Source organism: Chenopodium quinoa, unplaced genomic scaffold, assembly GCF_001683475.1.
Source record: "Chenopodium quinoa cultivar QQ74 unplaced genomic scaffold, ASM168347v1, whole genome shotgun sequence".
Classification (NCBI taxonomy): Eukaryota; Viridiplantae; Streptophyta; class Magnoliopsida; order Caryophyllales; family Amaranthaceae; genus Chenopodium; species Chenopodium quinoa.
Window position 1 is genome coordinate 5,221,986 of NW_018744704.1, and position 16,284 is coordinate 5,238,269.

General features: G+C 40.5%; 1 protein-coding gene across 7 annotated transcripts; it reads right to left on the reverse strand.

Annotated features, from left to right (window-relative positions):
* Positions 1-3,028: 3,028 nt before the first annotated feature.
* On the reverse strand, positions 3,029-8,852 carry LOC110702951 (serine acetyltransferase 5-like). 7 transcript variants are annotated; one of them, XM_021880709.1, is made up of 3 exons: positions 8,460-8,852; positions 5,575-5,811; positions 3,029-4,110 (listed from the first exon to the last, which is right to left on the reverse strand). In XM_021880709.1, exons 1-3 carry the CDS (start codon positions 8,616-8,618, stop codon positions 3,190-3,192), a joined length of 1,317 nt encoding a protein of 438 aa, XP_021736401.1. In that variant the 5' UTR covers positions 8,619-8,852; the 3' UTR covers positions 3,029-3,189. The 7 variants fall into 7 exon arrangements, with proteins under 7 accessions (XP_021736401.1, XP_021736400.1, XP_021736406.1 ...); XM_021880708.1 differs by having other exon boundaries at positions 3,029-4,113; positions 8,460-8,851; XM_021880714.1 differs by having other exon boundaries at positions 3,029-4,113; positions 5,575-5,713; positions 8,460-8,594.
* Positions 8,853-16,284: the final 7,432 nt, after the last annotated feature.

The window sequence follows — 16,284 nt, forward strand, 5'->3', positions numbered from 1 at the left end:
AAATCCGTCGGAAACAGCCTTTTCCGACGGATTTATAAGGCGTACCGACGGATTTTTTCCGTCGTAAATAAGGTGTTTTCTAGTAGTGCCATTTCCGACGGAAAAATCCCGTCGGAATCACCTTGAATTCCGTTGGAAAACCTGTTTCCGACGGAATTTCCGTTGGAAGGGGTTGTCGGAAAACCTTTAGTAGGAAAAACGATCTTTTCCAGCGGAATTTCCGTCGGAAAAGGAATTCCGCCACCGGAAAAGTCCGTCAGAAATTTTCGACGGAAACAAATCCGCCGAAAATTTCCGACGGAAATTCCGTCGGAAAATCAAACCCAGAAAATAAAAAATAAAAAATAAGAAAAAAGCCCCCCACCCCACCCCACACCATCACCACCCCACGACCTCACTTCCCCTTTAACCGCCACCACTCCCCACCAGCCCCCACCACTCCCCACTAGCCCCCACCACTCCCCAGCCACAACCTCAAACAATGACCACCACCAGCCCAAACCCCACACCACGACCACCGTTCACCACAAAAACAAAAACAAAAAAAAAAAAAAAAAAAAAAAGATAAAATAAAATTAACCACCAAAACAGGTAGATCTAATAATGAAAAACATGTAGATCTAAAATTAACCACGAAAACAACGACAATCAACCCAAAAAAAAAAGCGAAACAAGATCTAACATTCCGAATTTCAGTAAAAATAAAAATAAAATCAACCACAAAAAATTTAAGGAATTAGATAAATATACAATTATCTCATACAATTTATAACCTAATATTACAATTACTTCAAATATTAACCATAATCAGAAATTTATAAAAAAATTAAAACTAGATCTATAATACTTGTACGGTTGACAATTCTCGCGACGGTGGCTGTGCAATTGATGTTGTTGCCTGTTGTCGGTGTTGTTATGGTCGTCGTTGTTGTTGCAAGGTGGTTGTGGTCTCCATTGTTGTTGTTGTTGTTGGTTATTGGTGATGTCGATGGTGTTGGTCATGGATAGAAGAAAGAGGGGAAAGAAGAGGAGAGAAGAAAGAGGCGGACAAAGAAGAGAAGAAAGAAGGAGAAGAAAATAGAGGATAGAAAGAGAAGAAAGAGGCGGACAGAGAAGAGAGGAAAGAAGGAGAAGAAAAGAGGCGACCAGGATGAGAGAGAAAGAGAAAAGAGGAGAGAGAAAGAGAAAGAGAGGAAAGAAGGGGCGCAGGAGAGAGAAAGAGAAGAGAGGGAAAAAAGAAAAGGGGCGGAAGAAAAAAAGGTTAGGGTTAGGGTTTGGAAAAGAAATTTCATTTTTTTTTCTTTTTTTTTTAAGTTATATTCCGACGGATTTATATTCCGTCGGAAATTTCTGACGAATTTATGTTCCGTCGGAAATTTTCGACGAATTTTCGACGGATTGCTTGAATTCGTCGGAAATATACAACGGAAAAAAAAAATCCGTCAGAAATTTTGATTTTTCCGACGGAATTACGTGTCCGTCGGAACCAGTCCGTCGGAAATGGGCTGTTTTCTTGTAGTGCCTAAACACTAGCCACCCTATTCTCTCTTAATACTTCCCCTAAGCACTCCAAAGAGTCCATACAACACCCAAAGTTTCATACTTAAACCAAGGCGTGAAAGGTAGAATAGACTGAGGGTTTGGACCAAATCAACTCCACTTTTTATTTAATTTAATTTCAATTTGATTTATATTTTTATTGAAGTTACTAACAATTTATTAATGATGTAGCAATTTAAAGAAGCGCGGAACGTAAGTAATTAATTCACTTAATTACTCTTATTTTTATTCTTATTCTTATTGCTAGTATCATGATTAGGGTAATTATTATGATTTGATTTGACTAACGTTATTGTGGCTGAATTGCTTCCAATGTTAATGATGATTTTATTATTGTTTTGAACACTATATTGCATGTTACAGGGAATATGTAATTGAATATAACGCCTAATAAAATAATTTAGACGACCGGTTTAGGTTCCTTTTTAATCTTGTTGTTTAATCAAGTGATCACAATATTTTAGAATTATATGTTGCATTAACATTCAACCAATTTAACTTAATAAAAGTTTGGAGCAAATTGAATCTTTATTTGTATGCCTTTGAGATCGCAGGAATTACTTTTCGCTATAAGAATCGAGTAGAAGCCAATACGGGCGAATATGACTCCATGACTCACTTTGTACCATCATCCCCGATCTTCTTTTCGTGGTTCCGAACAATATGGAGTTAGTAATCTCATGGATTATGAATGGGGTGTAACCTTCACGGGTCAATCGTTGTTGCTTTCGTTGTCCCTTAATAGTGGTTGCCTTTTAATGATCCGTGAACGGTTTACAAGTTCCTTAAAAACTTGTTGGTGGCTCCCTACTTTGCTTTGTCCCTAATCGTATATGTCAATTCCCACTTCCTATGAGTGTCATGCATATTTACAACATGTTTAACGTAGGCGTGTTTCGAATGACGCCTACAGATACAAGTTTTATTAACATCTGAAAGATTGTGATCATTATTCCACCAATCCTTAATAATATCGACAATATTGGGACCAACAATGTGCCAAATATTTCTGATAAAATAAGGCGTGCAATTCATCAACTCCAGGAGCCTTATTCGGGTGCATATGGGAAAGAGCATCAAAAATTTCCTGCTATAGAATCATCAAAATCTATAGGAAAAGAAGATAAAACATCCGTAAAGTAGTCAGAATTAATTCTCTTCATTTCCACTTCATCATGCACAATGCCGTTCTCATCCTCTAACTGCACAATGTGATTGCGTTGTTGTCGATGGCTAGCCTTATGGTGGAAATACGAAGTATTCTTGTCCCCATCTTTTAATTCATTTGCCCTCGCCCTTGCATGCCAGTACGACTCCTCGAACCTATGTAGCTCATCCAACTCTGCCACAATCTCTCTACATTTATTCAACATAGTAGCATCAGCCACCCGACTTTGCCATCTAGTTTTTTTTTAATTAGTTAAGTTTCAAAAGGTTAATAATTGTTTATATATTTTGGAGCTATTCCTGACAACTCAAATGCATGGTTAAACAAATAGATTAGTTATACTACAATTTAAATGTAATGATTCAAAATGGTATAACTTTTTAAAACGAGGACATTACTACAGCCTACAGGGGAAGAGTCAACAAGAATTTGTACATAGATGAATTATAACAATCTATCTATCATATGATATAATCTGACCACTCTGAAATAAATGAGGTATGATCCATAGACTCTCCTGGCACATCTGCATTCTGTGACGGTTTCTCTTTCCCTCCGACTAATCTTGCCGGGTTCCCCACAGCTGTTGTTCTCGGAGGAACATCAATCAGCACCACTGATCCTGCCCCTATTTTTGCCCCGTCACCAATCCTCACATTACCCAAGATTGTTGCCCCAGCACCTATTAAAACTCCATCCCCAACCTTGGGGTGACGATCACCTCCAGCTTTTCCCGTTCCCCCAAGAGTTACATGGTGTAAAATCGAACAGTTGTCACCAATTGTTGCCGTCTCTCCAATAACTACCCCAGTGGCATGATCAAAGAGGATCCCCTTTCCAATTCTAGCAGCAGGGTGGATGTCAACAGCAAAGACATCGGATATTCTGGAGTGAAGGGCAAGAGCAAGGGGGCGTCTATCCTGATTCCAGAGCTTGTGGGCCACACGGTGAGATTGACATGCTAAGAAGCCCTTGTAGTTGAGAAGGCAGTGAGAAAAGGAGACACAAGCCGGGTCACGGACTCTGGCAGCACGCAAATCAGCAACAACAGCGGCAAGCAGTGAAGAATCAGAAGACAAGATGTTAAGGAAGAGGTCATATAGGAGGGTTGACAGCAAAGTTGAGGAGCAAAGCTTGTTGCCTAGGTGAAAGGAGAGCGATCGTTCAAGAGAGGAGTGAGAAAGGATTGTGGAGTAGAGGTAGGAAGCAAGTGCGGGCTCAGAATCAGCATCACGACGAGCTTCAGCCTTGATCTGAGCCCACAACCAAGCCTCGTCATTTGCATTGGTCTCTGCTGGCAGCTGAGGCACTGATGGAGGCACATTGAATTCCCCTCCTGGCATTGTAGGAAGATGAGTGGCAGAACCTAAACTGCAACTTTCCTGCTGAGAGGTTTGAACAAAAATTGTCAGAAACAAATCTAACATTAAAAAACTGTATATGTCCATATACAACAACAAAGCCTTAGTCCTAAAATGATTTTCTAAATATACTTAAAGTGCCAAGGTCCAAAATTTATAGATGGCTCATAACATAATACAACACCCATGCATAACACAGACATTGACCTAACATATTATTTCTTCGTAAAGCAAAACAACTTCACTGTTTTATCAGTTGATAGAAGGTTCTCTCTTAAGGAAAATAACAAATTGGAACTTTGGAGGTACAAGTTAAGGAAAATAACACCCACAAAGTCACAAAAAATAAATCAGGCAATATTGTGGAGAGTGTTGCGAAAAATGTAAAAATAAAGACACTAGTTGTGAAATTATTTTAGGATTATAGTTTAAGTATTAATCTGCTGATCCCCTCGGTGGTTATTCTATAACCAAAGTTTCCTATCTCTATTTGCTCTTCGTGTAGTTTCTATATCCGCAACCAAGTACCAACTATGTTGAATTGCCAAAAACTATCTTACTAGGATTTTTATACCAGTGGTATTTGCATCAGCATATCAACTTCATTATCTTATACGGTGTCAGTTTAAAGGCTGGAAACAATCTCTTGGAAAAACCACTAGCAGTCCATGCTAAGAGAACGAGAAGGACAATCAATCCATGATTTCATCCAAAAAAAAATTAAATGTCATTTTCCAAAGGTGTTATATCCACGAGATCTTGTCCTAGCTTAGCAATCTGAATCCAAACTATCTTAGACTCTAATAACCATAGTAATCAATCATAATTCCCGTGATCATCTGTTGTTTAACTATTTCACACAAGGTGGCTTAAGGCGAGACGAGGAGATTTTTGGTGAGAGCAGCTTAAGGGGCATATATTCCTTATTCAGAAGAAAAAAAAAATTCACTATTCCTTTTGTATCGAGATGGAATAGTGAAATTTCACTATTATGAGACGACCAAGACACATCATGAGCAAAACGCATAATGCTCATTTTTGAAGGGATCAAGATCAATCAGAAAGTGAAGAGCCTTTGAATAAAATAAAATTTACAAAATGTTATTTATGCTAATGTGAGACTTATATTAAAAGTATCATTAAACTAAATGGCAATTCACCTCATAATTTAAAATATAGTGTGAAATAAAACATTACTTTTCAAATTGCACTGTCTGCATCCTATCACTAGAATGATTCTCAAAGAATATAAGCACACAATGAGCACAAGGTATCATTGTTGCTGGCATGTGATATGATTCTAGACATAATTTTCAAACAAGTAAACCACGAGCATTTCAATAACATTCTAATAATTTAAATTTATACAATGATTGAATCCATAGGTTTCAGCTTATCAGTACAAGCAGATTTTTAACATATAATGAACAAATGTAATTAGAATAGGAAAATTCTAACCTAACTACAAGAGAGATTACAAGGAACCTGATTGGTGGAGCAACACCTGAATCTCTTCTTGTATTTAAGGTGGTGATAGGCCGGTCGGAGATCACGTGAAAAATCTCGGACATAAAATCTGTTAATGCAGCTAGACGGAATGACATATGAAACCGCCAACATCTGTCTGGATGACACTGTGAAATGGTGAGAGAAATTTTTTTCAAAAGATCCTAGGCTTCTTCTTAAGGGGATGCTTCTCCAATATCCAAATTTCCAAGCAACCTAAATAAGAATGGGTGTTGAGATAAAGTGGGCAAGTGTTCGACAGGATCATCTAAGGCTAACTAACACGAGATTTCAGCTAACATTTTCTTTTTAACGGTCTCCAAAGGGCAACTTGAGGATTGTTATCTTTAATTACATGTTAGTAAAAAAAATTAAGACAAACACATAAACACAAAAGTGAAATTCTTTGTCATCTATAATAATCTGCCCCAATAATGGATAATTAGAGAAATTCCACTAAATGTCACTTTGTGTGTTTGTCAGTCATCATTTGTGTTTGTATGGGCAACATTCAGAAATTCTAGTCTCACTAAAAGTTGCTCCCTCCATCTTGAAAACTTATTAAGTCATTCTCAAGCTGTTTATCATATTACATTATATTGGTTAACTGTATAGGAAGTACAAGTTTGACATCATTGATCCTTCCCATTTCAAGAATTTATAGCATTATTTGACATTAATTTTTGTTCTTATTTAACACTGTTAAAGTTAATTAGAAAGTGCCACTAGTAGTGTACAGGTCCCTACATGGCCATAAGAACTCCTATTACCCTTATGATTAAGAAAATCCTTCAAACATAGATTCAAAGCAAGCAGTAAGGTATCTTTAGAATACTATCACGTACGTAAGTTACATTAATTTTATGACACGGTTTTTTTTTTTTTTTGGGGGGGGGGGGCATCGAGAAAAAAAAATCTAACATCAAAACTTCTAACATTTAACCCTTAATATGTACTAGTACTAATTTATTAATAATAAAAAACATCAAAGTTGAAGCCAAACTAAAGATAATTAGTACTCCCTCCGTCCCCTAATACAAAGCCTCTTTTGGTTTTTGCGCGGGAATTAAGAAAGTTGTAAATTTTTTAAAACTAATGATTAAAAGTACATATGTGCATGTGGGGTTGGAGAGATATAGAGAAAGAAAAAGTAATTGGGAATAATTGAAGAGATAGAGAGAGAAAGTGTTAGAAGTTGATGTTAAAAGTACAAAAAAGTAAAGGAAAAAAGATGACAACTCATCAAAAAGAGGGTAATAATGTCAAAAAATATAACCTTTAAATAGAAAAGCCATTGTATTTTGGTTTACCCTGAAAGGAAATGAGGCTTTGTATTAAGGGAGGCAGGAAGTATCAAAGATGAAAAAGGAGAAAAATATTTCAAAGTATGCATCATAACATGGTTTTGTCCCATAAAAATACTTTCTTATTTTATCACAGAAATGTTGGTTGAAGACTTCTAATCTTAAAATATCAAGGACGGATATAATATCTCCACAACAGGGTAGCATTAAATTCTTTACTTACAAGGGAATAAGCCAAAACTAACACGTATCAATCCAATACAAAATACAATTTTAATTACCAAACAGAAGATATTCAAACCAATTCAACAAGATTTCCTTCCGAAATTCTTCAGTAAGTTAGAATAAATTTAATAGATCCATGAAATTGAAAACACACTCAAACTTTAAATCAAAGCCAAAATCATAGTACACAATTTGTTCATGCTTGTAAGATCTACAAGAACTCTTGTATCATCAAATTTTCAAATCAAAAACAAATATACAGGTCAAATATAATAAGACAAATCACCTCTTAATCACAGACTAATTAGACATAAAACAACAAAACAATGTCAACAAAAACCCCAATAGAATATACAAGTATTTAACAACAAGAATCAAACATTAAAAATATCATATCAAGCATAAGCCATCATCCCCACATGAGACTAAAAATAAAATCAACAAAAATAAATCCAGAAAAACAATACAAACTAGAAAGATGAAGTACATGAGGAAAAGAAGGTTGAAAGTAGTGGTGAATCCAAGAATTTAGCAGTGGCAGGGCACCACCACCACGTACTAAATAAACACAAAACCTAATAAACTTTCATACAAACTTAAAAAAAATTGTGTGATGGAAAGAAATTTTGTTGACTTGATAGATTTCGAGGAATGTTTTGTTCACTTATCAAGGAGTGGAGATGGTTTTTCAAATTTCTCGTGAAGGAATTTTCTTGGTAACAAGATTTTGACATTTCAAATAATAAATCCTCCTATATTTCCTCTCCGTTCTGAAATGTAATTCACAGGTATAAATGCTTAATTAGATTGAATAATCAAATTTTCTCAAACACACAATGACAACAATGTAAACCATCAATCATTGCATATATCCAATTGATTTATATCAACTAATGAATAACTCTTATCAATTAATAATGATAACAATCAAAATGTAGTTTAATTTCAAATTCAATCGTAATCAAACCCGACCCTGAGCTAGGACACGAGGGGTAATGCCCTGAGATTAATGACAAAAAAAAAATAAAAAAATCCAATTTCATACTTCCATCCAAACATTGAAGGGTTATAAACAAAGCATGCAACACATTAGCAACCAACCGAATTGATTTAAATCATCAAATTAGCTTCTAAAATCACATAAAATTCTTCTCGCTTACGAGTATCAACAAAATTGCTTACTATTATCTTTCATAAATTGAGTAATTATAACCAATAATTCAACAATCCAACTAAGAAGAACCCATAAACTGACTATACTAATAATTAAATCAACGATAAACCCTAGTTATGAAATTGATATTCGATTATAATAGAAAGATACAAGAATCTTACCACAGAATATTCTTCAGTGGAGAAGAGAAAGCTTGGAAGCCGCTTCAATGGAGGAAAGACAGAAGGAGAGAGAGGTGCAGCGTAGAAATGAAAAGCTCCGAAAGGCGCAAAAAACAACAGAAAAATGAATAACATAGAAGGAAAATTGGTGGCACGCATGTAATGTTTTTTTTTTTTTTTTATTCCTCCTTTCTTTTTTAAGTTCCAACACTTTTCACAAGTCCAATTATAAAATCGGGTGGTGTACCTTTAAATTAGATTTGGAAAATCCTTATATTCCTTTCATATCAAAATAATTGACGTGATAAGTTTTTTTTTTAGTATTAAGTTGGATATTTATCGACAATTCACATTAGTGTAATAAATGTTTATATATACTGATAAAAGATATGAGTATTAATATAAAGTTTCATATTATCAATTTTTTTTATATTTCTTACTACAATTTAATTATTCACCAAGTTTTATACGTGTTTGGTTACACCGTGTGGTCGAGGTTACTTATTCAGCGGGTTACTCGGTCGTTCAGGGGTTACTTGATCAGGGGTTACTCGGTCGGTCACGGGTTACATGGTTAAGGATTACTCGGTCAGAGGGTTACTCGTGTGTCAGCCGGCCACACGGTGTGGCCAGCCTCACAGAAAACGTGTTGTTTGATTATATGTATCTTGGGTCAAACTAGTTTATTAATATGTGTGTCAAATTTAACTATGTAAATTATTATGGGGTGAATAGAGTAATTAGATAGAATAAGATTTTCCATGGAATTATTTTTAAAAAATTAATTATCTATGAAAATGGATTTGCTAGAATGAGTGTTTAGTCAAAGTCTCTTACTCTTTATGAATTAATGGCTCTTCCGCTAAATGGTATAAATCGGAAAGAGGTTTATGACAAGGAGATTCCCTCTCGAGGCATTTCAAAGGGATAGCAGTATTGCTGACGCATAATCGGGGGCATTCTAATAATTCTGCACAAAATTTCACATGGTATCATTGAGTGATCAAATAATATCATTGTATATTTCCGGTGGTATTATATATGATTGTAGCTGTACCAAATACGTTGTCAGTGGAATTTTATAAGCTTTTAATGGTACAGTTAGAGTGTGGTCCTTATCGAATGGTCACATAAAACTATTGTATATTCAATGGTACTTTATAGATTTTCACTAGTACTAAATATGATTAGGGGATTTTTATCCACCAATCACCGTCTGACAAGTGGACCAACCAGGTTCCGCCACGTGTCCTTCACGAAGGCCAACAGGAGCCTGCCACGTGTCAATCACAGATACGTCCTCTACGGACCAATTTAGACACGCCACGTGTCCACCCATGCCAAATGGGAAAACCGGCCATCAAGGCCCAATTCAGTCTAGAGGCCCGATCAGCCCTAGGTTTACCTTAAACCTAGAGAGTTGCACGCTTCTCAAGGCTATAAATACTCGATTAATCCTCATTAATCACAGAATCGAATAATCAAGAGATCAAGCAGAGAAGAACAGAGTTATTAACAACCGGCTAATCTCGCTAACGACGCAAATTACCAACACTAAGCACTCTCACCTAGAGAGATCTCATTACTTTAATTTATGTATTGATTACTCCTTAATCAGGTACTAACTTGACCGTTGGAGGCGGAACTCTCAGGAGTCTCCGTTATTTTGCAGGTACAGGCGTCCGGTTCCAGTCTCAGAATTGTAACTCTCCCGCAGGACATCAGAAAACCCCGAAACATTTGGCGCCGTCTGTGGGGAGAGTACTTCAGAGATGGCATCCAAGTCTGTACCGACCCCAGAAGAGAGGCGTCCCCTAGACGACCCTCAAGTTCAGTCGGACCATGATACCGAAAGTGAATTTGAAGTTGAAACTCATACAGCTCCAGACGGGACCCTAAGGGCCCGACGTACCCGCCATACCGAAAGGAGGGAACGGGAGCATCTTCAAACAGGAAGCGAGCCAGCAGGCGCACCGCTTGCTCGACAACAGCCGACTGATGGGTCTGCTCCCATCACAAGGAACGAACTCATGACCTTCATGAGGGACTTCAAGGGAGAGATTCAAGAGTTGATCAACAAAAAACCGCCTGCTTCAGTCAAAGAGCAGTCGGCCAAGAAACCTTCCACTTCACTGAAGAGGAAGCCAGTTCAAGGGCGAGAGGCAACTCCCCATCCTAAATCCAAGAAGCGGGAGCCACCTGCTCTTGATTTCACAAAACTCCGTTATCCTACGGGAAATAGGAAACCGGTTCGTCATATTCAGGCGGACGGGTCAAAGCAAACGTTCACAGATGCTCGGCACCTGCTAGAGCAGAAGAAGAGTGATCGATTATCAGAGTCGGCTTCTACTTCAAATTTTCAGGACAGTTTGCGAAATGCCTCGATGAGGCATACTCAGTCGTACCATGAGAGTCAGTCAGGCGGCACCTCCCGTCAGTCCGGCTTTCATAGTGCCCAGGCGGTACCAAACTTACCATTTGTGCCGCAACAACAGTATTTTATGCAGCCACCTCCATTTGGTGGACCTGCAGCAAAAAACGTCCAACCTATGGACTGGCAGCTACGGCTGCTTAGACTTGGTGAACAGCCGTCGGCCTTCTCCAAGGAAATTACTGAAGCCGCTCAGCCGGCCAAAGTAAAAAATGTTCTAGTAGGCGCCTATGACGGCACTACTAACCCAGAAGACCATCTGATGGCATTCACCAACCTGATGTACCTTCAAGGGTTGGATGATCCCACTTGGTGCAAGTGTTTCCCAGCGACTCTCAAGGGAATTGCACAGCAATGGTTCGGCAACCTGCCAACTGGTTGTGTAAACAACTTCAGGACGCTTGCTTACTTATTTGCCTCCAACTTTGCTATGAACATCCCTGCGAAGAAAACGACCCTTGATTTGGGAACAATACAGCAGGGCGAGAAGGAGGGGCTTCGTTCTTACATCAGGCGGTTCAACCTGATGAGGATACAGATTCAAGGGTTACCGGATGAGGTAGCTTATACTGACTTTTTTAGAGGTCTCAAAGACGGGTCTACCTTTAAATTTGATTTAGTTCGAAAAAGGGTGGCGACTCTTCAAGAGGCCTTGATTGAAGCAGAAGCCTATATACAGGCGACTGATCTGTGTACGATAAAACAGTCGGACGGGAAGAGGTTCGACAAAAGAGAGGGACGACAGAAACAGTCGTCCAACAAAGATGAGAAAAGAAAAGAGGTCTGGGCGGCTGATTCCTCTAAACAGCCGGCCCAGAAAAAGAAAAAAGAATTCAAACCATACTCCCCAAAGTATGTGTTTAACAAGGATAACCAGTTTATCCTAAAAGAAATAAAGGGACGGCTCTCAATTGAGAAGCCGCTCCCCATGAAGGGTTCTGCGAGCAACCGGAACCAAGACAAAATCTGTGCTTATCATGATGACGTTGGTCATCACACCAATGACTGCATCAGTCTCATGCGGTACCTAGACCGCTTGGCTGATCAAGGTGATCTTGACACTTATGTCAAGAAATCTACGGGGAACACTTCCTCAAAAAAGCAGTCGGCCAAAAAGAATCAACAGGCTGACAGTTCTGATACAGATGATGCAGTCGTCTACACCATTGCAGGCGGCTTCTCAGGAGGCGGCCCCACTATTAGGGGCAACAAAGATAATATAAGGCGGTTAGATGTAAATTCCGTTCACCAAGAACAGCCGTCCAAATATACATTTCCTGAGATTGTCATCACTGAAGAGGATCTAGGAGGAATAAGGGGGCCGCATGACGACCCTCTCGTTATTGAATGTAAAGTGGCCAACCAGAGAGTTGGCCGAATCCTCATAGATACCGGGAGTTCCTCAGATCTCATCAGCAGCAAATGTCTGTCAAAACTGAAATATCAGACGGACTGCATACATCCGGCCTCCCACCCTTTAATAGGGTTTGGAGGAGGAGGAGTCCACCCACTGGGACGAGTAGATCTACCCATTCGCCTGGGCGAAAAAGGGGAAGGACGACACATGGTAGTCCGGTTCCTAGTAGTAGAGGAACTCTCGGCCTACAACATGATTCTGGGTCGACCAACCCTGAATAATTCCAAGGCTGTTATAATCCCGTCACTTATGCTGCTTAAGTTTGAAAGGGATAATGGAACAGTCGGCTCCCTAAGGGGAGATCAGAGGATGGCCCGAGAGTGCTATCTCTCGGATGTCAAGCCCACTGTTATGGCCACCGGGTCAAGTGGAGAAAAAACAGACCTTGACAACGTCAAGGAGAGTGCGCCTGTTCAAGAAACAGGCGACAAAAAGAGAAAGGCACCCCAGACAGAGTCCGCAAGAAAAGTAAGAAAATAGCAATCATTGGCAGAGGACCGGCCGGATGAATTCCGACCTCAGCCGGCTGGTGAGCATGCGGACCTGATATTAGACGACTCCCGTCCTGACCGAACAGTCAAAGTTGGGACGACTGCTCTGAGAAACCTTGGTGATGACTTTCACAACCTGTTGAAAGAATACAAGGACATCTTTGCATTTGAAGTCCATGAAATGCCAGGCATTAGTCCTGATCTGGCAGTACATAAACTCGCTGTGGATCCGAAAAAGAAGCCGGTACGGCAAAAGAAGCGGAACCATGGTGAAGAAAGAGGTCAGGCGGCAGCCGCCGAAGTCAAAAAATTACTTGATGCAGGGTTCATTCGGCAATGTTACTTCCCAGACTGGGTTGCAAATGTGGTGCTTGTTAAAAAGCCGAATGGCACCTGGCGAATGTGTGTAGACTACACAGACTTGAACAAGGCGTGCCCCAAAGACAGTTACCCTCTGCCTAAAATTGATAACCTAGTCGACTCAACAGCCGGCCATGCCTTGATGAGTTTTATGGACGCTTATTCTGGTTTCCATCAAATTCCTTTATGGAAGAAAGATCAGGAGAAGACGGCCTTCGTCACTGATCAGGGGTTATACTGTTACACGGTCATGCCGTTTGGTCTTAAGAATGCCCCGGCTACCTTCCAACGAATGATAAACACAGTGTTCTTTGATCAGATTGGGAGAAACGTCGAGGCATATATTGATGATATGATTGTCAAGACTAAACTTCAAGAAGATCATCTGACGGACCTCCGAGAAACTTTCACCACACTCAGGCGGCACCATGTCATGCTCAATCCCAAGAAATGTGTATTTGGAGTTGAGTCTGGGAAATTTCTCGGATTCCTTATCAATCAGAGAGGAATAGAGGCAAACCCTGAGAAGGTACAGGCGGTCATTGACATGCAGTCGCCTCGTACCGTCCGAGAGGTTCAGAAGTTAACAGGTTGTCTGGCGGCCTTGGGGAGATTCCTAAGCCGATCAGGCGACAAATGCCTATACTTTTTCCAGGCAATTAAGAAAAAGGCAAGGTTTGAATGGGGGCCGGATGCTGAGGCCGCCTTCCAGAGATTAAAGGTTCACTTGCATTCCTTGCCGAGGCTGGTCAGCCCTTTGCCCAAAGAAAATCTCTACATGTACCTGGCCGTCTCTGATCATGCGTTAAGCGCTGTGCTCCTTGCTGAAAGGGACGGCTGTCAACTCCCGGTCTACTTTGTCAGTCACGTACTGAAAAATGCCGAGTTGAGGTACCCCCTAGTGGAGAAATTTGGTCTTGCACTCTTCATGGCTGTTAAAAAATTGAAGCCCTACTTTTTGGCACATGCAGTCGTCGTGTATACCGACCAACCAATCAAGCGGCCCCTTACCATCATGGAGTCGTCAGGCCGAATGATCAAATGGGCCATAGAAATACAGAGCCTCGAAGTTACTTTCGAGCCTAGAAAAGCAGTGAAGGGGCAAGCCTTTGCTGACTTTATTGTAGAGATGACTCGTCCTCCTGACTCTCAAGTTCCAGACCAAGTCTGGAAGGTATATGTGGACGGAAGCTCTACTTCAAACGGTTGTGGAGCAGGCGTTGTATGTCAATCTCCAGAGGGCGACAGGTTCGAGTATGCTCTACGCTTCGGTTTTCAGGCTTCAAACAATGAGGCAGAATATGAAGCTTTACTAGCCGGGATCCGCATGTGCAAGGCGGCAGGGGCAAGAAAAATAGACGCCTGTTCTGATTCACAATTGATAGTGAGTCAGTACAATGGCGAATACGAAGCAACCCATCCGGCCATGATCAAGTATTTACAGGCGGTCCGACAAGCAGTCGGCTCCCTTGAGGATTTCCATCTGATCCAAGTGCCGAGATCAGAAAACAACCAGGCGGATGCACTGTCAAAATTAGCATCATCCGCCTCCTCCGATACTCCTCGAACTGTTTTTTGGGAAGTAATGGAGAAGAGAAGCATCGAGGAAAACCCTATTGGAATCCTAGACAGAAGCTCAACCTGGATGGATTCAATCAGGGCATATCTGACAAACGGTACGCTGCCGGATGATCCTCAACAGGCGGCAGCACTGAAAAAACGAGCCTCCTGTTTTGAAATGATACAGGGAGAACTTCACAAGAGGGGGCACCTTCAACCCTTCTTAAAGTGTGTTACTCCTGAAAAGGGACGAGAGATACTAGATGATCTTCACTCTGGTTTCTGTGCTTCCCATATAGGTGGTAGGATGCTTGCTCAAAGGGCAAGGCGGCAGGGCTACTTTTGGCCTACTTTGGAAGCGGATGCAATGGAGATGGTGAAAAAATGTGACAAGTGCCAAAGGTTTGGCAAATTAATTCACCGTCCGGCTACTGACCTCACTACCATTCACAGCCCACTACCATTTGCTAAGTGGGGCATGGACATTTTGGGTCCATATACGCCTGCTACAGGCGGCAGAAGGTATATACTTGTTGCCGTTGACTACTTCACTAAATGGGTAGAGGCGGAGGCTGTAAAGGGAATCAAGACGAAAGATGTAATTTCATTCATTTGGAAAAACGTCATCACTCGGTTCGGGGTTCCCATGTCTATGGTTTTTGATAATGGTCCCCAATTTGAGACGCCTGTTCTCAAAAGCTGGTTGGGAGACCAAGGAATTGCACATTACTTCGCATCTGTCGGCCGTCCCCAAGCAAACGGCCAGGTAGAAGCCTTTAATAAAATCATCTCAGACGGTCTCAAGAAAAAGATTGAACGAGCAGGCGGCCTATGGGCAGATGAACTACCACATGTTCTCTGGGCCATTAGGACGACTGAAAAAGGGGCGACTGGAGAAACTCCATTCCTCCTAACTTATGGTGCAGAAGCTGTTCTTCCAATAGAACACTACGAGCCGACTCTTCGAGTAATGCTATATGACGAAGAGGCAAACTGGGAAGCTATGCGCCTGGCATTAGACTCACTTCCTGAAAAGAGGGGCAATGCTGTTTTGCGCCATGAGATCTATCGCCTGAGAATGACTAGATCATACAACAAAAAAGTACACAGGCGTCCACTCAAAGTAGGGGACTTTGTACTTAGAAAAATGGAAGCAGTTGGTAGGGCTAATGAGTCTGGCAAACTAACTCCCAACTGGGAAGGACCCTACCGAATCTATGCGGAAGTCAGGGACGGTACCTACCGTCTGGAAACATCAGACGGACAACCGTTGCCTCGAACTTGGAATGTAGATAACCTTAAAAAATATTTCTTCTGAAAGATGTAAAGTAAAGAGCTACTTAATAAAGTTTGCACTTACTATTCAATTTTTGTATTACGAGGGGCATGCCGTCTGTACCTTTACAGTCGGCTACTCTCCATTGAGTCTTTTAACTCAATCATCAGAGGGGCATGCCGTCTGTTCCTTTACAGTCGGCTACTCTCCATTGAGTTTTTCACTATCTTCAGAGGGGCATGCCGTCTGTACCTTTACAGTCGGCTACTCTCCATTGAGTATTTTACTCA

Excerpts from the sequence above, each read along its gene's own strand:
- LOC110702951 (XM_021880708.1), bottom strand. The coding sequence starts at position 8,618 with ATGCGTGCCACCAATTTTCCTTCTATGTTATTCATTTTTCTGTTGTTT. Across the intron at positions 5,812-8,459 it reads CCACTGAAGAATATTCTGTG|GTTGCTTGGAAATTTGGATA; the intron begins GTAAGATTCTTG and ends ATTCTTATTTAG. Across the intron at positions 4,114-5,574 it reads GGTGTTGCTCCACCAATCAG|CAGGAAAGTTGCAGTTTAGG; the intron begins GTTCCTTGTAAT and ends CAAACCTCTCAG.